Source organism: Entelurus aequoreus, linkage group LG07 (genome assembly GCF_033978785.1).
Source record: "Entelurus aequoreus isolate RoL-2023_Sb linkage group LG07, RoL_Eaeq_v1.1, whole genome shotgun sequence".
NCBI classification, from domain to species: domain Eukaryota; kingdom Metazoa; phylum Chordata; class Actinopteri; order Syngnathiformes; family Syngnathidae; genus Entelurus; species Entelurus aequoreus.
In genome coordinates, this window is record NC_084737.1 from 7,633,884 (window position 1) to 7,660,269 (window position 26,386).

Here is a 26,386-nt window from a genome sequence, read left to right on the forward strand (position 1 = left end):
GTCAGGGATTTATTTATTTTGTTTCTATATGCAGTTAAGCACGATGCTATCACGTTAGCTCCGTAGTTAAGTTAGATTCAATGGCGTCGTTAGCAACAGCATTTTTAAGCGTCGCCAGGCTGGAAAGCATTAACCGTGTATTCACATGTCCCTGGTTTAATAGTATTGTTGATCTTCTGTCTATCCTTCCAGTCAGGGATTTATTTTTTTTGTTTCTATATGCAGTTAAGCACGATGCTATCACGTTAGCTCCGTAGCTAAAGTGTTTCGTCGATGTATTGTCGTGGAGATAAAAGTCACTGTGAATGTCCATTTCGCGTTCTCGACTCTCATTTTCAAGAGGATATAGTATCCGAGGTGGTTTAAAATACAAATCCGTGATCCACAATAGAAAAAGGAGAGAGTGTGGAATCCAATGAGCCAGCTTGTACCTAAGTTACGGTCAGAGCGAAAAAAGATATGTCTTGCACTGCATTCTAGTCCGTCACTCTAACGTTCCTCATCCACGATTCTTTCATCCTCGCTCAAATTAATGGGGTAATCGTCGCTTTCTCGGTCCGAATGCATTGAAAACAATAGTAAAATATGAGGAGGCGATCAACTGACTACCTCACGCTACTTCCGGTAGGGGCAAGGCTTTTTTTTATCAGAGACCAAAAGTTGCGAACTTTATCGTCGTTGTTCTATACTAAATCCTTTCAGCAAAAATATGGCAATATCGCGAAATTATCAAGTATGACACATAGAATGGATCTGCTATCCCTGTTTAAATAAAAAAAAAAATCATTTCAGTAGGCCTTTAGCGCACGCTCAAAGGCTTTTAATTTGACGGGGCACCCCGGAACACTATTATCTATCGTTTCCGGTATGACGTAGAAAACACAGTAACCGCAGGTCTTCGCTGATTGGCCAGCAGCGGGATTTGAAATGAACGCGGTCGCTTGCTGCTCACTCACCGCGGCAGGAAGGATGGCGACGAGCTAACTCCCAGGCGGTCTATTAGAAACAGTAAAGAAAACAACGAGTAGGGTTGAACATCATTTTAAACAAATAAATCGTCGTTTGATATTCCTCTTTATCGCGGTAAGTAAGCGGCACTCGGTAGCTTTTTGGCTAGCCTTTGAACACAATCCACGGTTAGCATCCACGGTCTCACGAACGATAACCGTCGCGTTGTAATGATCTCTCTTGTATTGTTACGTTATACATTTAATTCGGGGAAATGTGATAAAACACCAGGAAGATAACGTAAAGTAATACCTACGCGGGCGGAAGGTGTACTTAGCTACATAAACTGAAGCTAGGCTAGATAACATGTTGTGTTTTGTTACGGCGCCGTCTGACCAACTTAATTATTTTTAATTCAGTCAGACAACACAAATTGTCGTCATTAGTAACATTTCATTAAAAAACGGAAATATAAATATTTAATTGACGCAGCAACATTGGCTATTTTGTTTTTTTTCTATGATGACGTCACAGCCTCTAGTGGACAATTGTTGTGGGGCAGAAATAACATTTCTGTTTTTCATCCATCCATCCATTTTCTACCGTTTGTCCCTTACCGCAGTGATTTTCAACCACTGTGCCGCGGCACACTAGTGTGCCGCGGCACACTAGTGTGCCGTGAGATATTGCCTGGTGTGCCGTGGGACATTATGTAACTTAACCTAATTGGCCAAAAAAATATTTTTTGCAAATCAATAATCATAATAATGTGCCGTTGTCTAGTGCCTGTGCTGTGTAGCGCTTGGCAGGGTAATATTGTAATACTCCATACCAGTAGGTGGCAGCAGGTAGTTCATTGCTTTGTAGAAGTCGGAACGCGTCGAGGATGGTTTGTTGTGATCCCAATATGCAGAGCACAGCGGGAGACAGTGTGCAGGTAAAAAGGTATGTAACGCTTAGACCAAAAATGATTAAAAGGCACTGAAGCATAGGAATGGCTATGTAAAACAAAAGTAAAACTGAACTGGCTACAAAGTCAACAAAAACAGAATGCTGGACGACAGCAAAAACTTACAGCGTGTGGAGCAAAGACGGCGTCCACAAAGCACATCCCGTACATGACATGACAATCAACAATGTCCCCACAAAGAAGGATAGCGTACGCACAACTCAAATAGTCTTGATTGCGAAAACAAAGCAGGTGCGGGCAATAGCACTCAAAGGAAGGCGTGAAGCTGCTACAGGAGAACACCAACAAAACAGGAAGGGTCACCAAGACCCTTCCTGTTTACGCAAGACAGGGACTAAAGCACGACACACAGGAAACAACAACAAACTCAATAAGGCACGACAACCTGGTGGAGTTTAATTTTTTAACCTTTTCTGCTGGTGGTGTGCCTCCGTGTTTTTTTAATTAAAAAAATGTGCCTTGGCTCAAAAAAGGTGGAAAAACACTGCCTTACTGTAATTGGTGCCAACCAACAAGATAATAACCACGCCAACTACTTGATAAGGACACTGGAAGTGAGACACTCTACAAGGAAATTATCCCCAAATCTATTTATTTTTAACACATTATTTGACTATTTGCTTTGTATAACTTATGAATACGGTTGCAAAATTCCGGGAATATTCAAAGTTGGAAACTTTCCATGGGAATTAGAATAGAATGGACTTTATTGTCCCCGCTTCTGCCATCCTAGTCACTGCCGTTGTGTCCTTGGGCAAGACACTTTACCCACCTGCTCCCAGTGCCAGCCACACTGGTTTAAATGTCACTTGGATAATGGGTTTCACTATGTAAAGCGCTTTGAGTCACTAGAGAAAAAGCACTATATAAATATAATTCACTTCACATTGTCATATTTGCATACAATGAGATTAAGGACTCCAACGTAAGGTGCGGTAGTGGAAACAAATATGGAATAAAAATAAATCACATAAGTAATAAAGATAAAAAATAAGAATTGAAATAGACTACTATCTAATAAAAACAATAAGCAATCCTGTACAATATACAAAACTGGAGTAATAAAGTAATGACAATCAGTGTCGGACGTATTGCACTCGAAGGGAAATATTGCACAGTAGGGTATTGGGGTAGGATATTGTATAGGGGTGAATAATTGATTATAAGTTTGAGTTCAGGATGGTGACAGCTGTGGGAAAGAAGCTGTCTCTGAGCCGGTTTGTTCTGGCTCTGATGCACCTGTAGCGCCTGCCCAATGGTAGCAGGTCGAACAGGTGGAAGCCAGAATGTGTGCTGTCCTTGGTAATGTTTTTTGCTCTGTTGAGGCAACGGGAGTTGTGTAAATTCCTCAGGGGGGGGGAATTAATGGGAATAAACATTGAATGCAACATGCTAGATCTTGCAGCATGATTATTAGCTAAAACAACCTAACTTAATGCAAATTCAGTAGAATTTCAACCCTGCACCGTGCATTCCTCCATCACATGTGCAGATAATTCCCAGCATGCTACACACTACAGCAGGGCTATTGAGGCCACACTAGTATTTGAGCCCAAGGACTTCATCCAGTCAGGCAAGTGTTGATGATATAACTGGGGTAATATATTTGATATATGGTATTTAAGTTTAATAGAGGTGTAATTGCTTACTATATTTCTCCGTTAGCTGTGATGCTAATTTTCTCTATGTTAAATCCCATTCATTTATGCAAACGTTAGTGATCCGAATTTACGTTTTTTTTGTGATCCGTAAAGTTCAACTAGCTAAATCAAAACGTGTAGTTTCCCCTGCCTTCTATTCTGCCAGCCATTCTGTTGTCATACAAGAATGTAGGTTATAGTTTGATTTAGCATGCTGATTGAGTGTTCATTTATTCATCTGGTCTATATTTAGTCATATGTCCATCAGTAAAATATTTTTAAAGACTACTCCAGTTGTTTAGCTGACTATTTATATCTGTGTGTGGCATTGCATTAGTGTTTTACAAGACTAAATAAATACAAACAGAATATTGCCAGGTACACCATCTGATGTGTGGAGACATTTCACCCCAACCAATGTAGGCGGAAAGGCGGTGTACATTTGCAAATACTTTGCAAAGAGCTACGTCAAAAATGCCACAAAGATGCAGCAGCATATAGACAAATGCCCAATAATATATCATTATTGTAATTCCTCATTAATTCCCATATATTCCCATGGACGATGTCCAACTTTGAATAATCAAAAAATGGTCAATATTTCCAAACTTCCCGAGCTTAACTTCCCGTGGTAAATTTCCGGAAACCTTCCACCCCTTTGCAGCCCTACTTTATGAATGAATGTCTGGCATTAAAAGTCGGCCGACTTGTGTTTTTTCATGTTTGTGCAGAGCCATGGAGAACGCCGTGCTGAGCCTCCAGGGTTTATACGAGCAGATGCATGCTCAAGTGGAAGTTCTCAACGACGGCATTGAACCCCGTGAGTAGTACTTTGTTTAGTTCTTGGACTTAACCAGGAGACGCCAATCCTCCCAAGTTACTGGACCAGGCTGTGGAAATCAGAACTTAAAGATCAACCGATAATCGGCCGGGCCGATTTTATGTATCAGTCTCTTTTTATCTGTACTGTTTTTGTTTTCCTTTAACTACATCAGCAGATACAATATGAACACACGTGATACCAGTATTTTGTATTTAAGAAAATAAATAAGTATTAAAGTAGATATAAGTAATCAGTCAATCACCAGTCCGTTTGCCCTGCATAAGAATAGTTGCCTTAGGCCCCGTTTACACTAAGCCGGATACGGTTATCCAGGGTAAATCCCACCTAACCTTATCCGTGTCCACACACAACAACGCCACCGTTTAAGACCCCCTCCGTCCGCCGGCGTCATAGTCACCTCCAGTGTTGCTTTGTGTGCAAGTTCTTAAATGTAACTTATCTGAACAATATCCAGTGTTGTGGTATTTCAGTTACCTGGAATCTAGTGTGCTGTGGGGCCCTATTGTGGTGAATCACACCTGAGCCATCATAAATTAATCAAATCTTTAATAAACACGTAAAAGTACACAATGTGACAAAGAACATTTTACAACAATCAATTTCGGGATCTAGATATCTGGTCAGGACACTCCTCACTCTTTTGCCTTCACCTTCATTGTCCATTCCTTTTTGGTGACTTTATATACTCTGACCTAGACGTTGAGTCCGCGACATACATGGCGGACAATAACTGATACAGTCTGCTTTGCCAGTCCAAAAACATTCGCCGTTTTAGGGAGTCCTCCCTCGACGGCTGGGTAATACAAAGCACACGCTACCTTTTTTATCACATCCACATTGTTGTCTCTCCTTCGACAGATGGACAAAGTTTTTCGGTAAGTAAAATCACACAGTGTTGGCGCTAGGAAACTCCAAGATGGGCTCCCACTTTTTTGTAAGCGTTTTGAAAACAAATGATAAATGTATGCATTATCCTGTTATATCTCACATTCTACATTGTGTTTTGGAAAAAGGTTGTCCTAAACGTGAATAATGTAAACTCACTACACCGGTATGTTTTAGCGCTTTCATGGCGAGTTTATTGACAGATATAAGTAAGAACTTTACACTACTTTATATTAGAAATGGCACTAAAATATTTACTACTAAAACATTTTTCAGCGCCGTGTGTAGTAATGTTCTATATTTTCAATTTAAAATGTTGTTCTTTACTTGAGACTTATCTCTTACACCCTGTACCAAATAAAATAGTGTAAAGTTGGTATTGCAGGGAATTCTGGGTATTTGTTCTGTTGTGTTTGTTATGTTGCGGTGCAAATATTCTCCCGAAATGTGTTTGTCATCGTTGTTTTGTATGGTTTCACAATATGGCACAGGTTTATGACAGTGTCGGCGTTGTTTATACGGTCACCCTTAGTGTGACATGTATGGCTGTTGAGTAAGAATGCCCAATTGTAATGAACATTTTGAATTAGGATATCCAATGTACAAATACATACAATATTTGTACGTGAGATATCCTAAATTAAAATTGGCTATGAACATACAGAATGACAGCATTTCCTGTCATCTTCCATTTTTAAGGCCATTTTCACCCCTACCGATGCATCAAAAGTAATGAGGTGGGTAAGCTCAACTTTGGAAAACATGGTAAACAAAACGTCGGCAGAAAGCAATGATCGGTAAAAAATTAATAAATCAAAGCGTAAAAAGACACAAGCGGACCTGGACATTCCGTCTGAGAAGTGTTGTATCCCAAATAGCTGCAATCGCTTTCTCTTAAGGTATTCATGTGTGATTTCCACAAGCGTCTGTACAGAAGGAAGGAGAAACACGGGCATGTCTGGATGACTCAGCTCCATGTTTCCAGTGGTTAGCACCGAGTTGCGAAACAGCTTTATTATGAAGCTGGCTGTGGCGAGTTCTGTCTGACTTCACTTCCTGTGTGGGGCGCGGTCTTTCTGGCGTCACCTCCTCTCCGAACTCCGTTTGTAAACGATTGATGAGTCCATAGCCGGAGATCCAGGAAATACACGGGCACTTACCTGTGTAAAACATTATCCAAGGAGGGGGACCTTAAACGGTAGTTTAGTGTGGCTGAAACTGTGCTTAGGCTAAATAATTATCTGTTGAAGGGGTTATCCGGCTTAGTGTAGACATAGCCTTATATCCGGCGCTAGTGCACATGTGCCGGCGCTAATGCGTTTCCAGGAAGTAAGCTGTGTCGCCTAAAATGCATCAATACATTTTTCGATAAATACAAATTTCGCCGATATTACTGTTATTTTACCACGGTTTATCATTATACCATTTACAGTTACATCCCTAGTTCCAACTTAATATGTCTGGTAGACTCACTATGGAATCGCCAAAAACTACCACTATAACAAAAATTACGCAGAGAATATGCTTTATCAGTATCATGCAGTGTTGCACTTTGAACCTCACTTTAAAAATCTGTGCACTACAAAACATTGAAGCCATTAGTCCTGACTTTCTCATTTTGATTTAAATAAAATATGCACAAATTGTTTTATTCATTTTTGTTATAAAGGTTAAAGTGTTTGATATATTGGGCTCATGAGTTAATTCTGCTGGTCAATGTAAATGTATTATTTATTGAGTTTATTTTATTCTTAAGTATACAATTTTTTGAAGTCAGTCAAAATATTATAGTTTAAAAATATTTTTAAAATGTTATTTTTTTGTTTCAAGCAAATTAATGCACTTTAAGTCTTTTATGTTGCAGACTAAAATTTTTGTATTTGTTGTAAGTTAATCTATATTTATTTCCAATGTGTTTTCTTTGACGTTATCAAGGATAAAATGTTATGCAGAGGTGTACTCATAAAAATGTTATTGACAAATTATAATAATTAGAGTTTAAAAAAAAAAAAAATTATGTGTGCAGGGCGCAAAATGTTTTTTTTTCATCCTCGGGCGGCACAACAGAAAATAATTGAGAAGCAATTAAGCGTTACAAATAATAATAAAAAAAATGTTTGTACTCTTGTCGATGTGGAGGCACGTAAATAAGACCGCTCACACAACGGCGCATCACGAAGAGACGGTCAGAAAGGGATTTGAAGATGGTCTGTAAAACATAACATATGCAACATTTTGACAAAAGAACCACCATTACGTGTTATGTAGACCACAAGAAAGTGTTTTAAATGTAGAAAAACAAATCACAATATGACCCCTTTTAATGCGCCTTATAATCTGGTGTGCCTTTTGCATGAACGATGACCTGAAAAGACCCACACTTTTAATCCGATACGGTCAGAAAAATACGGTACAACACTGAGTGTCGCTTGTCTTCCGCCAGAATTTATTTTCATGGCCCAGAACTTTGAAAACTGCCGCAAAAAGTGGCTCAAAGCGGAGCAAGATCTGGGATCCTGCAAGGAGGTTCTCACCAAAGCCGAGACCGAGAGAGGCGCCCTGGAGGTCAAGCTGAAGCACGCCCGCAACCAAGTGGACGTGGAGATCCGTCGCCGGCAGAAAGCCGAAGCCGACTGCGAGAAGCTGGTGTGTGGAGCACTCGGGTGAAAGTGTTGGTCCGTGGGTGTGTTTTAACGCTCTCGCGTGGATTGGGTGCAGGATCGTCAGATTCTGTTGATAAAGGACCTCCTGACCAGTGAGGGATCTTCCAACAGCATCCAGCTGAGCGCAGAGCAGCGCTCGGCATTAGCCTTTCTCAACCCAAACTGCCAGGGAGGCTCCACGCTGAACACCAGCAAAAGGTGACAAACAATCACACACTTGCACAATAAAAGCCTTGTCGTTCATTTGCAAGTGACTGTCTGTCTGAGCCCTCAAGCTCATGCATATAATGTGCTCACAGTCGCTTGCCATCATCATCTGCTTACCACAGGGGTGCCCACACTTATTCTGCAGGCGTGCTACTTTTCAATTGACCAAGTCGAGGGGATCTACCTCATTCATATATATAATAATTATTTATTTATGAAAGAGACGTTTTTGTTAACAAGTTAAAGGTGTTTAATGATAATACAAGCATGTTTAACATTTCTTTCTTTCTTGAAGACAAGAATATAAGTTGGTGTATTACCTGATTCTGATGACTTGCATTGATTGGAATCAGACAGTAGTAGGGGTGTAACGGTACGTGTATTTGTATTGAACCGTTTCGGTACGGGGGTGTCGGTTCAGTTCGGAGGTGTACCGAACGAGTTTCCACACGGACATATTAAGTAGCGTAACGCACGTTGTGTAAACAATGCACACCGAGGCACAACACACGGCATGCTAGCAGCTAACGGGCTACGATAGACTGACCATACGTCCTCTTTTCACCGGACATGTCCTCTTTTGCGGAGCTGTCAGGGCGGAGTTTCTTAAATGCCTCAAATGTCCGGCATTTTGAGTTAGGGTTGTGTGTATTTTCAATGTACGTTCAGGGTTAAGAAGGGGTTAAAAACAAAACAAATTGTGTGCGCAGCAGCATTGGTGAGGGAGGGGCAGAGACAGAGAAAATAGAGTTATAATAAACACGCATGCGTCGCCAGGCTCTGCTTTTTATCCATGGATTTATCAGATTTAATTTTTTATTATCTATAGTAGGGGTGTCAAAAGTGTGCCCCAGAGGCCATTTGCGGCCCACAGCTAATGTTTTAAAGGCCCACGGCACATTCTAAAAATACTATTAAAATAAAAAAAAAACAACAAAAGTGAAATAAAAAAGGTTAAATGTAATTTAGAAAAAGTTGCAATGTTGACTAATAAAACAAATCTGTTTTCTTTTCTTTCAAACTGTCATTGCTCAAAACATAATATCGAATCAAAATCAATGTTATTATGAATTATTGACCTATCCAAGGTTCCCATTACTTCACATCAAATATTCCAGTAAGAAAAATATTTTTGGTGGAAAATTTGGTAAATAAATAACCCAAAAATGTATATTTTGTTGTTTTCTTACTGTACCGAAAATTTACCGAACCGTGACCTCTAAACCGAGGTACGTACCGAACCGAAATTTTTGTGTACCGTTACACCCTTAGACAGTAGTGATGATAACGTCCACATTTTCAAATGGAGGAGAAAAAAAGTCCTCCTCTCTGTCCAATACCACATGAAAGTGCTTGCTTTTCGCCATCTTATTTGTCCAGCTTCCATACTCCTTTTTATACACTTTACAAGAAATAAATTGCCGGCAAATTCCGTAGCTTGCTAGCTTGTGCACGCTAGCTTGCTGAGACTCTTATTTTGTTAGCGCATGCAGGATGAAGCAGCGCTTTTATTGTGAAGACAGGAACTGCGCAGTCGGTCTTTAGAGTTTTGACAGCAGGTACAGCGCGAGAGTGTTGAAATAAAAAGTGTTTCTCGCCTTCCTGTCAGTAATTTTTTTCTTAATAATGATCTGGCAGCAGCCAGCGTCATCTCATAAGACCCTCGGGTGCCGTGAATGTCAATCAAGTGGCGTCTTAGTGAAGATTGATGAATTTTTAGGTCTATTTTTTTAATGCCTGGCTGGCGATTGACTGACACACCCTCCACCATCGACCGGTAGCTCGCGATCCACGTAATGGGCACCCCTGACTTACCACATGAATGTCCATTGTCAGGATTTTAGATTTAGGGCAGGGTTTATACGTGTCTGTATTTTTAACTGGAAATGTAAAATTGCCCCAGCATAGATGGACCACTGACATCACATTTTAACAATCCCGTATTGTGCTATTTTCTTATCGATTTGAAATAAGTGTCGAAGGTCTCACATAGGATTGGGCAATATGGCCTACAAATCCTTATCAGCTTTATTGGCCAAGTATCTTTTTACACTTTGACTCAGACTGTGCTCTTTGTTCAATGTAAGAAAGAACGCACCATGTGCATCAATAAATGCTGTTAATGACTTGGATTTGTCACCCACACCATGTTTTGTCTAGACTGACCACCATAGACGAGTCGGGCTCCATCCTGTCAGATATCAGCTACGATGACTCCCTAGTAAGTAAACTCCTTTTTTTTTATTGAATGTTGCAAACTGACTGAGGTTTTCATCAACTGTCTTGTTAACCTGCGACAGGATTGGGACTCCTCCAATGTGAAATTGCGACTCAGGAAGCGAGAAAAGAGGGTAAGTAAATCAGTTAACGGTTCCTGGATGATCAAATATGCATGCATAATATGTTGAAGAGGTTCATTCAGCCTACTAATGTGTATTTATAAATGGATGATTTATATGCAGAAGCAAGATAGCCAAAACTTTACCTTACTAGCCTATATAAATCAACCATTTATAAATATGCATGCATAATGTTTTATCGGTCTCTGCAGGAATTTGCAGTGTTGCAACTGCGTCAATCCAACTAACCCCCATGAATTATGTGCGGCCTTGCAACTTTTCCCAATGACCGCAACGTCACCGCACGTTTTGGTTTATCCGCGTCATTTTCGCCAATCAAATTTTTGTCTCAACAACCCTCAAACGCTAACATTCACTATCTAATTAAAAAATATGTTTGTTTTATGTGTAGACGAAGCAGAAACAACTTAAAAATGTATCAACACCAGTGTTTCCCATAAACTGCCAAGATACCTGTGGCGGTGGGGGTGTGGCTATGGGCGTGGTCATCATGACATCATTGAGTAATTTGCATAATTTACTACAATATGATTTTCTCTAAAAAGGCTAAAAAAAAATATACTTACTAATTAATAACAGTTTTGTTTTAAACGTCCATCCATCCATCCATTTTACATTATAATTACAACACTTTATGTACATATTTATATACAGACTTGAACAATAAGTTATTCACTGAAATATATTTATTAATTGTGGTTCTTACAATAAATATATCTTGTAAAATATAAAAGCTAAAATGTCTCTTAAAGCTCTGCCCCTTTAATTAGTGCATACTAAATAATTTAACTTTAGCCTACTACTACAACCATATTATTTACCAGCAACATAAAGTGAAACAGAGGCCGAGGTGTCCTGCCACAGTCAGTAACAAATAAACAGAAAACAGTAGTGGTCAAATACAAATAAGGCAACAAGAGAAGTATCCTACACTTCTCTTTTGTAAAGTTAATCTGAACAGCCTATATGGGCATCTACATCAACTATATGATTTGCCTGAGAAGCTGGACAGGACGGAAAAAAAAATATATTATTATTTATTTTTTAAATTTGTGGCGGACGTAATTCTGTCGTGGCGGGCCGCCACAAATAAATGAATGTGTGGGAAACACTGAACACTGATCAAACGGTACAATTGTTGTGCTAAGTCCAGTTCCTGTCTACAGCGCTAAGATTTCTGGCCTATGTAGTATATAAACATGTAGCAAACATACCTTTATTTATCCAAGGTAAGACCATAAAGAACATATTTTAATTTGCAATGTTGACCTAGCAAAGAAGCAGCATTTACATGTTAGATGTTGATGTGTGATGACAATCTCTTGTCTATCGACTCAAATGACTGCTTTAAATGGCTCTCAGCGGTGTGGGGGTAAATGTTCTGGAACCTAAATTAATTCTTATGGCGGAGAAACATTTTTCAAACGTAAAACATACACGGAGAATGTCTGCAACTTGTGGACGACAGCAGACTGTAACGAAGACTTTGGTGTTTTTAATTCTGATTATTACCATTTTCAGTTATAAATAATCAAAATAGTACAGTGATTTCTTAAAGAGCTTTGATTGTGTGCTTTTGCTGCCACCTGGAGTCTCCTTTTAAGTCTGTGTGTTATTAAACGGGTAAAACAGCAATACAGTGCTTGTTTTCCATCCTTCCATTTTATACCGCTTGTTCTTCTCTGGATCGTGGGAGGTGCTGGAGCCAATCCCAGCTGCATTTGGGTGGAAGGCGGGGGTGCACCTGTTGAAAAGTTGATCCAATGTTAAAGGCAGTAAAAAAATACGCCCCAAAACATTGCAACTTTTGCCACAACTTTCTGAAAATGCTGCCCTGAATTTGGCCATTTTACACCTAATCTGTGTACTGGTTTTATTTGCTTTCTTTTTGTTTTAAAACTACCTTTTTGTTTATATGCTAATTGAAGATTTCATTAACATTTTATTATTTTTTTTACTTTGTTTTAAAGTATATGCTTCATCTATGTAATGATTTTACTACACAAACCTGTCCATTGGACTGCAGATGAAAATGATCCCTTGTTGCTAAATGGGACATATTTACATGTTGAACTCTTGTGTTCGTGTCTATGAATATGTCCTATTTGAAGTAAAATACTTTGTGTGGATTTCAGCGCTCGTCCAGGCATCACGTGGACGGCCCTCCAGGGGCTTCTAAAAGATCTCGATCCACAGGCAAAACCGCCAACAAGGTAGGAGCTCTGTTCAATTCTAGTACAGTACCTGAAATGTTCACTAAAGGACATACTCGTAAAAAAAAGTCGTAAAAATTAGGGGTGCTATTATCGGCTTTATTGATGTGAGGTCATCATTCTTAACCTTGGTCTTATAATTCTCGTCCACCCATACTTAATTTGCCTCTAAAGGTTATTAAGCACATTTCAAATTGAGTTTCACACATTAAAAGAAACAATTACAGTACACCATATAGAACTGTTTATGTTCTTTGTTTTTTTTTTTTAGTTTTGTTTGTTTTTTTGCTCTGCTTTTTTAACCTGTAAAGCATTTTGGTTCAATTTAAAAGTTGTTTTAAATGTGCTATATAAATAAAGTTGACTTGACTAACAAAATGTGCAGTTACCCAACTATGCATTTTGTCAAAGTATCTTCTTGCCGGAAAACGGTGAGTCATTGGACTTGTGAGTGGGGATGTAACGATTAACAGTATTAATGATAAGCGCAATAAAACTCTCGATTGTTGGTATTTTTTTAAAAATTACATTTATTGAAAAACTGATAACTGCACTTTGATGTATTTTTTTTAAAATTACATTTATTGAAAAACTGATAACTGCACTTTGATAATCTCACGGAATGACTTGTGCCAGCTTGCAAGGGTTAACCCTTGTGTGGCGTTCGGGTCTGTGGGACCCGTTTTCATTTTTTATTAAAAGAAAAATTATACAATTAATTTTTCAAACTGAGACTCACTGACTTTGGCTCATTTTCTGTGAAGAACATATACCAGAATACATATTTAATGACCACACACCATACACCCTCCCTACACATTTCTATTACACATAAGTAGGGCTGCAACAACTAATCGATTAACTCGATTATTAAAATAGTTGCCGTTTATTTTAGTCATCGATTCGTTGGATCTATGCTATGCGCAGAGTTTTTGTTTTTTTTTGTTGTTTTTTATTAAAAACATTTTTTAATTAATTTTATTTTTTTAAATAAACCTTTATTTATAAACTGCAACATTTACAAACAGCTGAGAAACAATAATCAAAATAAGTATGGTGCCAGTATGCTGTTTTTTTTCAATAAAATACTGGATAGAATAGAAATGTAGTTTGTCTCTTTTATCCGATTATTAATCGAAGTAATAATCGACAGATTAATCGATTATCAAATGAATCGTTAGTTGCAGCCCTACATATAAGATGTCCGGGTGCACTGGACCCGTGGCTAATAGAAGTGTGGAAATTGATGTTCTGTGTAACACACACACACACACAGCAGGCCTAGACAAGAGGAGGACAAAGTGTAGGTACACAGAACACCAGAGGGTCAAATGTGCGAGAAAATGAGAGCAGACAGTGTTGACAAACAATGTTGGAACCGCAGGTGCAGAAACACAAAAGAAAAATCCCTGTGTAGTGTTTCCCATAAACTGCCAAGATACTTGTGGCAGGTGGGGGCGTGGCTATGGACGTGGTCACCATGACATCGAGTAATTTGCATAATTTACTACAATGATTTGATTTTCTCTAAAAAGGCTCAAAAAATGTATACTTACTAATTAATAATAACAGTTTTGTTTTAAACGTCCATCCATCCATCTTACAATATAATTACAACACTTTATGTACATAATAATATACAGATTTGAACAATTAGTTATTCACTGAAATATATTTATTAATTGTGGTTCTTACAAAAAATATATCTTATAAAAGCTAAAATGTCTCAAAGCTCTGCCCCTTTAATTAGTGCATACTAAATAATTTAACTTTAGCCTACTACTACAACCATATTATTTACCAGCAACATAAAGTGAAACAGAGGCAGGGGTGTCCTGCCACAGTCAGTAACAAATAAACAGAAAACAGTAGTGGTGGTAGATAGACACAGAGCTTCATCAAACATCTGATCCACTGAACAAAGAGCTCCAAAAATCTTGAACTTTAGACTGCCATCACTTTTACTCCCTACACTTAACCATGTGTTTCCTACTGCCTGCAGACTTTGCACCCTTTGTTATATACACATGTTGTGTTTCTAATATAAATACATTTAATAAAGTCAAATACAAATAAGGCAACAAGAGAAGTATCCTACACTTCTCTTTTGTAAAGTAAATCTGAACAGCCGATATGGGCATCTACATCAACTACATGATTTGCCTGAGAAGCTGGAGAGGACAAAAAAAAAAAAACTTTATTTTTTTTGAATTTCATTTTATTTGTGGTGGACAAAATTATTTTGTGGCGGGCCGCCACAAATAAATGAATGTGTGGGAAACCCTGCTGTGGGATGCAGAAACTGGCAGAGAAATTTTCCGTGCAACGTTCATATTGTTGTTACTCAGCCAGCGTTTATGGGTCTGATGGACCCGTTGCATTTTGTGGCTTTTAATGCCTCACAATCAAACACTTTTATGTTCAAATACTGAACAGATGTTTATTGAGATAAGGTGAACATCTGTTCAGTCATTTAACATAAAAGTGATTGTGAGGCATTAAAAGCCACAAAATGCAACGGGTCCATCAGACCCACAAACGCTGGCTGAGTAACAACAATATGAACATTACACAAGGGTTAAATGCTAATATGAAAACAAGAAACATTAACATCTTTCCTAATTGAAAAAAACGACATACCTAACCTTTTATATAAACACATTGCTGTCCGAGTGACTGAGCTATTCAATTGTTCACAATGAACCTACAAGCTGTGCTCTCTTACAACAGACTGATCGTTATATGCTCAGAGGAATACAAGATAGAGATGTTTTTAGGACCGCTGAACAGAGTAGGACGCCACAACGCCTCCAAAAAATAATTCTAATAGATTTTTTTCTTTTGCACTTTCAATTTGAATGAATCCTAAAGTGCTACAGTACAAACTGATATTTTAAACGATAAAAGCTTAGCCATTAAAACAGATAACATACCAAGATTAAAACAGTATCATTGGAGCATTAAAAACACAAAACATGCAAAATAGTGGCTTTTCTAACAGTCTATTTATTTTAGTTATTTAAAAAAACACTTGGTCAAAAGATGTCCGTGTGTATATAAGTACCTTTTAAGCACATTCAACAATACCATGAGATTTTTGGCCACGATAACTGTGATGAAATGTTCATCCAATCCAATCCACTTTATTTATATAGCACTTTTTTTTTTTTTAAATTGAAGTTTCACAATGTGCTGCACAGAGGTTGCAAATACTAGGAGAGTCAGTAATATAAAGCATTTAACTACAAAATAATAAATACATAAAATACATCAGAGAAAATAAAATAGACTCAAATCACACAACTCTCATGCTGGTTTAAAAACCAAAGAGTAAAAATATGTTTTAAGACGTGATTTAAAAGTCATTAAAGAGGGAGCCATCCGAATAGCAAGAGGGATATTGTTCCAAAGTTTTGGAGCCACAGCAAAAAGAGCACGATCACCTCTTGATTTTAAACGGGTTTTTGGGACGACAAGAAGAAACTGATCAGCTGACCTCAGATACCTCGTGGGGGTGTACATTTTTAAAAGGTCTGACGTATATTGTGGCGTTAATCCGTTAAGAGATTTAAAAACATATTCATATTGTTACATTCTTACTTGTGAGCTCAGCCTGTGCTGCAACAGTCTTTTTTCCCTTCAAAACCCCTTCAATTTATGTTGCCATTTAAAAAAAAAAAAAAGTAATTGTTTACCATCTAAAGCAGAGAAATGCAACCCATGAATATGTGAGGGAACGAATGCTAAACTGTGAATTAGCGAGTATCTGCTTTTACACAAACATGATCTCACATTTAATCAAACGATCAAGACCGTCTCCAAGCCAACATACATTTTCTCCTTTGATCTGAAAGGAGAACGAGGGCCTGATCACCACCACCACAGTGACCGTCCCTGCTGGCGGTGGACCTGTCGAGGCAGTCTCTACCATCGAGACCGTTCCCTACTGGACTCGGAGCAGGAGGCAGACTGGTAACCATTCTACTACAGATCACTCCTTGTCCTTCAGGAATACCTCATTTCCTCTAATCAGGGTTCTCTAGACCAAGGGTTCTTAACCTTGAGCTCGGGGCCCAGGGCCCACCCAAGTATTGACACTGAATTGGTCATCTTATTATTATTTTATTACCTCAATAAACTGTCAATAAAATTAAAGCGCAACTAAAATACAGCGACACCACTTAAGTCATAATTTTTGCACTGAAGAAACTTATTTATGACTTTAGCTCCAGACTTCTTCTGTTTGTTTGATATTGTCATTACTGCCACCAGTGGTGGAAAAGTGTATTACCGCTGCAGCCCATACAGACCACAGCTGAGAAACAGACATTTTTTGTCAGCCCTCTGGTTAAGAAACACCCTGTGACTCAATGAAAGAACCTTTAAGAGTTCATAGATTTGAAGAAACTAATATGACCTATCAGTCTTCACTGTGAAACACATACCGTACTCTGTTTACGGTGAAAAAAAATACTTAACGTTTCAGCTGACGGCCAAAAAATAGTGAATTTTTTTTTTTTTAAGCATTCAAAGAGAAGTTTTGTGAGTGGATTTATTTGAGTTGGGACAATCATAAGCGGTGCCTGGAACTAATAAAAAAGAGCGACATTTAAACAGTTTAATAGTCTGTTTTTAAATATTTACACACTATACATTAAAATGTTAGCGTCATTACTTTTACAATAAAAAAAAATGTCAATACATGGATAAGTTATGAATCAAACATTTTTTAAATACTTACTCATTTTAAAGGCCTACTGAAAGCCACTACTACCGACCACGCAGTCTGATAGTTTATATATCAATGATGAAATCTTAACATTGCAACACATGCCAATACGGCCGGGTTAACTTATAAAGTGCAATTTTAAATTTCCCGCTAAACTTCCGGTTGGAAACGTCTATGTATGATGACGTATGCGCGTGACGTCACGATGGCAACAGAAGTATTCGTACCCAATGTGTCACCATACAAACTGCTCTGTTTTCATCGAACAATTCCACAGTATTCTGGACATCTGTGTTGGTGAATCTTTTGCAATCTGTTTAATGGACAATGGAGACTGCAAATAAGAAAGTTGTAGGTGCGATCGGTGTATTAGCGGCGGACTACAGCAACACAATCAGGAGGTTGTGTTGTGTTTGAGCTGGATAACAGACGCACTACCGTGAGTACAGCTTTGGCTTCCAAACATTTGATCGCTTGCCTGTACGTGCGTGTCGCTATGTGCATGTCACGTACGTAACTTTGGGGAAATATGTTTCTTGCCGACTCTGATGGCGCCCGGGGTGTCGTCGAAAGCTACAACGCCCGCCGCCGCTCCGTAGCTAAGTTAGCTTCAATTGTTAAGCTTCGCCAAGCTGGAAATTATTAACCGTGTATTTACATGTTCATGGTTTAATAGTATTGTTGATCTTCTGTCTATCCTTCCAGTCAGGGTTTCTTTTTTATTTTGTTTCTATCTGCATTTGAGCCTGATGCTATCACGTTAGCTCTGTAGCTAAGTTAGCTTCAATTGTTAAGCTTCGCCAAGCTGGAAATTATTAACCGTGTATTTACATGTTCACGGTTTAATAGTATTGTTGATCTTCTGTCTATCCTTCCAGTCAGGGTTTTTTTAAATTTTGTTTCTATCTGCATTTGAGCCTGATGCTATCACGTTAGGTCCGAAGCTAAGCTAGCTTCAATTGTTAAGCTTCGCCAAGCTGGAAATTATTAACCGTGTATTTACTTGTTCATGGTTTAATAGTATTGTTGATCTTCTGTCTATCCTTCCAGTCAGGGTTTTTTTTAACTTTGTTTCTATCTGCATTTGAGCCTGATGCTATCACGTTAGCTCCGTAGCTAAAGTGCGTCAACGATGTATTGTCGTGGAGATAAGTCACTGTGAATGTCCATTTCGCGTTCTCTACTCTCATTTTCAAGAGGATATAGTATCCGAGGTGGTTTAAAATACAAATCCGTGATCCACAATAGAAAAAGGAGAGAGTGTGGAATCCAATGAGCCAGCTTGTACCTAAGTTACGGTCAGAGCGAAAAAAGAAATGTCTTGCACTGCATTCTAGTCATTCACTCTAACGTTCCTCATCCACGAATCTTTCATCTTCACTCAAATTAATGGGGTAATCGTTGCTTTCTCGGTCCAAATCTCTCTCGCTCCATTGCAAACAACGGGGAATTGTGAGGAATCCTTCCTCCTGTGACGTCACGCTACTTCCGGTATAGGCAAGGCTTTTTTTTATCAACGACCAAAAGTTGCGAACTTTATCGTCGTTGTTCTATACTAAATCCTTTCACCAAAAATATGGCAATATCGCGAAATGATCAAGTATGGCACATAGAATGGATCTGCTAACCCCGTTTAAATTAAAAAAATTAATTTCAGTAGGCCTTTAAGTATCAATACTTTGACAGAAAATTAAAAAAACATTGTATACAAATTATAATACACAACATGACAGTTAAACAAAAGTTAAAGTACCAATGATTGTCACACACACACACGAGGTGTGGCGAAATTATTCTCTGCATTTGACCCATCACCCTTGATCACCCCTTGGGAGGTGAGGGGAGCAGTGAGCAGCAGCGGTGGCCGCGCCCGGGAATCATTTTTAGTGATTTAACCCCCAATTCCAACCCTTGATGCTGAGTGTCAAGCAGGGAGGTAATGGGTCCCATTTTTATAGTCTTTGGTATGACTCGGCCGGGGTTTGTGAATTATAAATGTGTAAATGATTATAATACAAATTTATTTAGAAAAATATAATTCTAATTACATTATAATACCCAAAAATTACAGTAATTTAAAAATACATCCACACAAAAAAATACTTTGTATATAAAAAAAAAAAAAAAATCCCCCATAAAAATCATAAATATAATACATTTATTATAATACACAGACCATATGAGTGTTTTGGGAAAAATATGTTAAAGAAATATCCTATAAGCTGAGGCAAAGGACATTTCAAAGCTAGAATAAATGCACGCATGTGTAATTCAGCTGCCATGGAGTGGGACTCCACGTCTGTCACATCCGAGGACGTCTTCAAGCCAACTGGCAACATGGAGGTGCAGAAAACAACCGAGCCCAGCACGCCGCGGAAGAACGACGGCGTCCGTCTCCATGAGTTTGTCTCCAAAACGGTAAGCGTACTTTGTTTTCTACTACAATACTTCATTTTGGACGGATTTGCTTGTAATTTAACTGTATTTATCAACATCGCATAGGTTTGTTTCTGGAAGGCTCCAATAACCTTCAAACCCAAATTGAGTGAAACACAAAGACTCTCTCGCGTGTTTCCAGGTCATCAAGCCAGAGTCCTGCGTGCCTTGTGGCAAGAGGATCAAATTTGGCAAGATTGCGCTTAAATGCCGCGACTGCCGCGTGGCTACTCATCCGGAGTGTCGCGAGCGCTGCCCTCTGCCGTGCATCCCCAACGTGGGAGGCACGCCCGTTAAAATTGGGGAGGTGAGCCAGACGCCACCGCAGGACTTTCACTTCCAAAGTGTACCGTGGTGGGAAACGCCTGATGTTTCTTCTTTACATCCAGGGCGTGCTTGCAGACTATGTCCCCGACGTTTCGCCTAAGATTCCACCTCTTGTAGTCCACTGCATCGGTGAGATTGAACAGCGAGGAATGCATGAGGTACGAAAGCTGTTTTTTTTGTTTTTGTTTGTTTGGTTAGCCTTCCAGTGGTTCGACTAAGTCCAGCCAGTATAAGTTGAGCCAGATTACCGTCATTAATGAGTAAATGTTTAATTCTCTCAGGCTGGACTGTACCGTCTGTCCGGTTCTGATCGCACAGTGAAGGAGCTGAAGGAGAAGTTCCTGCGCAGCAAAGCCGTTCCCCTGCTCAGCAAAGTGGAAGACATCCATGCCATCACTGGCCTCCTCAAGGACTTCCTGCGCAACCTCAAGGAGCCTCTCCTCACCTTCCACCTAAACCGCCAGTTCATGGACGCAGCCGGTAATGTAGTGTTTTAGATCCTTTACTCATACACAAAATGAAAATAATTATGAAGTACCACATTTTCTGGATCATGGGGTGCACCGGATTATAAGGCGCACTGCCAATGAGCGGGTCTATTCAGGTCTTTTTTCATACAAAAGGCGCACCGAATTATAAGGCGCATTAAAATGGTCATATTATGATTTTTTTCTAAATGTAAAACACTTCCTTGTGGTCTACATAACATGTTATGGTTCCTTGGTCACAATGTTGCATAGATAATGTTTTACAGATCATCTTCAAGTCGCTTTCTGACATTCTCTTCATGATGCGCCGTTTTTTGGGCGGTCTTATTTACGTGGCTCACCTTCAACAGCGTCTTCTCCCCGTCATCTTTGTTGTAGCGGTGTAGCGTGCAAGGACGGGAGTGGAAGAAGTGTCAAAAGATGGAGCTAACTGTTTTAATGACATTCAGACTTTACTTCAATCAATAACGGAGCAGCATCTCCTCCTCCGTGGCTCACTAGTGCAACAGCAACGCCCGAAATGTGTCCCGTTAAAAACCGTCGGACCGGAACTCTCTAATAACTAAAGTTCCTTGGGTGAATTACATAAACTCACTACACCGGTATGTTTTAGCGCTTTCATGGTGAGTTTACTGACAGATATAAGTTAGATCTTTACGCTACTTTATATTAGAAATGGCAACAGCAGAGGGTGAATGTCCCATAACAAGAAGATAGAGAAAAAGAAGAAGCTTATCGACTATGGCGTTGACACAAATTTTCATGACTTATGCAGATCTCAAAAACACATCAGCCGGTACCAGAAGGTAAGAAAAGTTGGTTTTGCATAATATTGCGAAACAAAACTGCAGATAATATGTCTGGTAATGGGTGCCATTTTGCAGTCCTTTTACACACACCATAATAATACTCATATCTCTGACCACGGTAGCCGTAATGGGCCAACAATCCATCAAGAGGTGTGGCTTCAAAGTCATACTAAAACATTTTGACAGATTTTTGAGTGCCGTGTGTAATGCTCTTTATTTTCAATGGAACATTTAAAGTTTTGGTGTTTACTGGCGTCATATTGCAGTCTACACTTATCTCTTGTGTGACTGCCATCTACTGGTCACACTTATCATTACACCATGTACCCAATAAAATTGCTTCTAGGTCAGTAAGCACAACCACAATTATGCCGTACATTAGGCGCACTGTCGATTTTTGGGAAAATGAAAGTAATTTGTCTTATATTCCGAAAAATACGGTACATTCGCAGTCCATTAAAATGAATGAGCGAGGATGACCGCCACAGGTAAATGAATTTATAGAAATACTGAACAATGTGTTTTGCTTGTTCTCTCAGAGGTGTCCGATGACGACAACAGCATCGCCCTGATGTACCAAACAGTCGGCGTCCTGCCGCAGGCCAACAGAGAGACGCTGGCCTTCTTGGTCCTTCATCTTCAGAGGTTAGCGCCCGCCCAGCAAACACACCGTCCATGTTTTTTCTGTCTTTCTCTCCCTTGCCTAATGGCAAGTAATGTCTTTCAGAGTCGCGGAGAGTTTAGATACAAAGATGGACGTCGGGAACCTTGCTCGGGTGTTCGCGCCCACCATCGTGGGTCACGCAGTCGCCAACCCGGAACCCATGACCATCCTGCAGGACACCAAACGCCAACCAATGGTACAAAAGATGTTGTTGTTTTTTAACTGTACCCACTTCACACCTAAGGCAGTGTGCACTTTTTTCGTTTCTTTGGATGTATCAAGCTCACCTGTGACGTGAAAACCATTTCAGGTGACTACCTCTTGAAGCTCATCGAGAGAATTCCAAGAGTGTGCGAAAAAGTAATCAGAGCAAAGGGTGGCTATTTTGAAGAAACTAGAATATAAAACATGTTTTCAGTTATTTCACCTTTGTTAAGTGCAGAACTCCACATGTGTTCATTCATAGTTTTGATGTGACAATCTACAATGTAAATAGTCATGAAACTAAAGAAAACGCATTGAGTCAGAAGGTGTGTGTGTGTGTGTATATATATATATATCTATATATATATAATGTATGTATGTGTATATATATATATATATATGTATGTATGTATATATATAATGTGTGTATGAATAGATAGATAGTACTTTATGTGTGTATATACATGTGTGTGTGTGTATATATATATATATAATGTGTGTATGTATGTGTATATATATATGTATGTGTGTATATATATATGTGTATGTATGTATATATATATATGTATGTATGTATGTATGTATATATATATATATATATGTGTGTGTGTGTATGTATATAATGTGTGTGTGTGTGTGTGTGTGTGTGTGTGTGTGTGTGTGTGTGTGTGTGTGTGTGTGTGTGTGTGTGTGTGTGTGTGCGTGTGTATATAATGTGTGTACCGGTATGTATATATATATATATAATGTGTGTGTGTGTATGTAGTTATATAATATGTGTGTATGTATGTGTGTGTATGTATATAAATATATGTGTGTGTGTGTGTGAGTGTGTATGTATGTATATAATGTGTGTACCGGTGTGTATATATATATATATAATGTGTGTGTGTGTATGTAGGTATATAATATGTGTGTATTTATGTATATGTATGTGTGTGTGTGTATGTATATAAATATGTGTGTGTGTGTGTGTATCTATATAAATATATGTGTGTGTGTATGTATGTATGTATATAATGTGTGTGTGTGTATATATATATATGTGTGTGTGTGTGTGTATATGTATCTAATGTGTGTGTGTATGTATATAGTGTATGTGTAAATATATGTGTGTGTGTGTGTGTGTGTGTATGTATATATACTGTATGTGTGTGTATGTGTATATATATATGTTTGTATGTACAGTATATATAAATATACAGTATATAGTGTGTGTAAATATATATATATAAAATATGTGTGTGTTTATATACATATATATACACGCACACCTATACATATACATACACATATATACATATATATATATATATATATATATATATATATATATATATATATATATATATATATATATATATATATATATATATATATATATATATATATATATATATGGGTTGTACTTGTATAGCGCTTTTCTACCTTTTTTTTTAAGGAACTCAAAGCGCTTTGACACTATATATATATATTTATCTACCCACAATCCTTTTGTGTACTTTTTCTCCCAGGTGGTGGCGCGTCTGCTGAACCTGCCCACGACTTACTGGGCCCAGTTTGTCAAGTCTGACTACGAGCAGCAGCGCTTGGATCACCTCATCATCCAGAACGCCAACTGCTACACGCCCGAGAGGGGTGAGCGCCCGTCGTCACACGCCCGAGGGGGTGCATCTCAATAGATGGGGGCGGGCGGCCCTAATAATGTCCGCTGTTCTTTTCTGTCCCAGTGACCTTACTCGGACCTCTGACCACTCCGGAACCCCAACTCACCAAGACGCCGTCCTCCAGCTCGTTGTCGCAGCGTGTGAAGTCCACGCTGACGCCCAGGTAAGAGCCCGCCCCTCTTAGCCTACTTTCACCACATTAAAACCAGCACACATTAACTTCCTGCTCAGTGCAAATTAAGCGTCATGATAAATGCGCGGGCATATTAAACTGGAATATGAGGATTTGTGCAGGTTTTAATGTGTTTCTAATTTGTGTTGCAGATTTGGGAGCAAGAGCAGGTTGACCGCTGCACTTCCTCACCAAGGAAAGTTCTTTCAATCTCCACAGCTCAGATGAGTTTTTATTTTTGTGCGTCACCAAACACCAGCAACTCCTCGCCTGTTTGTTTTTCATGTCTGACGTGGCAAAGACTTTTTGTTCTTTGACACCTTTCCAAGAAGACCTTTTTCAATCAAGACTAAATAGTTGAACTCCATCTCAATTGTGTTCTTTATAGTAGGAGCTTTTCTCTCCATCGAAGCATTTCTTTAGACGCCTTTTTCAACTCATGTGTCACTCAGCGGTTGATAAGCACATTTCTAGACATTTCACCTTAGGCAGCGTTTGAAGGTTTTATCCCAACTTAGCTAACTTCACTTTAGCTTGTTGCCAGTCTGGCCGTGCCGGTCCTGCTCACATTAATTCTTCTTGTATCGAGCCTTTAAGAGCTCTGTTAACACGGCCTCGTATCGCCATTAGCACACATTTCCTAACCCCATGCACGTTTCTAAGACTTTGTGTCATGCTAAAATATATTTCTAACATTTACGTCAGCGTCTCGTGTCATTTTTGCGTGGAATTTTGATCCCGAATGGGGTCAAAAGGCACTCCTCGGTGTCCCCCTGGTGGAAGTCTCCGACTTGCACCCAGATAAGCAATTGGATGGAGTCCAAAAAAAAATACTTTTGGTTTTATAGTCTGTATGTGCATTAATCTGATCCATAATGTCAAACACGGTGTCATTTAGGTGTTTCTTTCCATGCTCGTTTTTTTAATATCATGAAAACATCCGTCCAGTCAGTAAGGAGCAGTATTATTAAGCCACACTGAAGGATACCGGTACATGACTAAAAAGATACATTTAAAAATAGACCTGCCAACATAGAGTACAGGCCAAAAGTTTGGACACACCTTCTCATTCAATGCGTTTTCTTTATTTCCATGACTATTTACATTGTAGATTGTCACATCAAAACTATGAATGAACACATGTGGAGTTATGTACCGTATTTTTCGGAGTATAAGTCGCACCGGCCGAAAATGCAGGAAAGGAAAAAAACATATAAGTCGCACTGGAGTATAAGTCGCATTTTTGGGGGAAATTTATTTGATAAAAGCCAACACCAAGAATAGACATTTGAAAGGCAATTTAAAATAAAGAATAGTGAACAACAGGCTGAATAAGTGTACGTTATATGAGGCATAAATAACCAACTGAGAACGTGCCTGGTATGTTAACGTAACATATTATGGTAAGAGTCATTCAAATAACTATAACATATAGAACATGCTATACGTTTACCAAACAATCTGTCACTCCTAATCGCTAAATCCCATGAAATCTTATATGTCTAGTCTCTTACATGAATGAGATAAATAATATTATTTGATATTTTACGGTAATGTGTTAATAATTTCACACATAAGTCGCTCCTGAGTATAAGTCGCACCCAAACTATGAAAAAAACTGCGACTTATTGTCCGAAAAATACGGTACTTGACAAAAAAAAAGGTTTAATAACTGAAAGCATGTTTTATATTCTAGTTTCTTCAAAATAGCCACCCTTTGCTCTGATTACTGCTTTGCACACTCGTGGCATTCTCTCCATGAGCTTCAAGAGGTAGTCACCTGAAATGGTTTTCACTTCACAGGTGTGCTTGAAGCTCATGGAGAGAATGCCAAGAGTGTGTAAAGGGTGGCTATTTTGAAGAAACTAGAATATAAAACATGTTTTCGGTTATTTCGCCTTTTTTTGTTAAGTACATAACTCCACATGTGTTCATTCATAGTCTTTATGTGACAATCTACAATATAAATAGTCATGAAAATAAAGAAAACGCATTGAATGACAAGGTGTGTACTGTACATACAGTATATAGTCCCCTGCTTTATCGCTGTTCATTGGTTTCAGACCTATAATAAGTGAGTTTTCACTAAGTAGGAATGATTTATGAATGTAATATTTTCATAGTTGGAGCATTAAAAGCTCGACAAACTTCTACAATCAG

The 26,386-nt window shown here is 38.7% G+C and overlaps 1 protein-coding gene across 1 annotated transcript; it reads left to right on the top strand.

The window, feature by feature from the left end:
- Positions 1-887: 887 nt before the first annotated feature.
- Positions 888-24,925, top strand: racgap1 (Rac GTPase activating protein 1). Its single transcript, XM_062052516.1, has 17 exons — positions 888-1,083; positions 4,290-4,378; positions 7,731-7,933; positions 8,006-8,148; positions 10,318-10,378; positions 10,458-10,508; positions 12,653-12,730; positions 16,585-16,702; positions 19,735-19,877; positions 20,038-20,202; positions 20,285-20,380; positions 20,504-20,702; positions 22,059-22,164; positions 22,247-22,379; positions 23,902-24,025; positions 24,118-24,217; positions 24,379-24,925. Exons 2-17 carry the CDS (start codon positions 4,294-4,296, stop codon positions 24,452-24,454), a joined length of 1,881 nt encoding a protein of 626 aa, XP_061908500.1. The 5' UTR covers positions 888-1,083; positions 4,290-4,293; the 3' UTR covers positions 24,455-24,925.
- Positions 24,926-26,386: the final 1,461 nt, after the last annotated feature.

Bases quoted from the DNA above. Each gene is read 5' to 3' on its own strand.
- racgap1 (XM_062052516.1), top strand. From the start codon at position 4,294: ATGGAGAACGCCGTGCTGAGCCTCCAGGGTTTATACGAGCAGATGCAT. The intron at 7,934-8,005 runs GTGTGTGGAGCA...GATTGGGTGCAG, and splicing joins AAGCCGACTGCGAGAAGCTG to GATCGTCAGATTCTGTTGAT. The intron at 22,165-22,246 runs GTTAGCGCCCGC...AATGTCTTTCAG, and splicing joins TTGGTCCTTCATCTTCAGAG to AGTCGCGGAGAGTTTAGATA.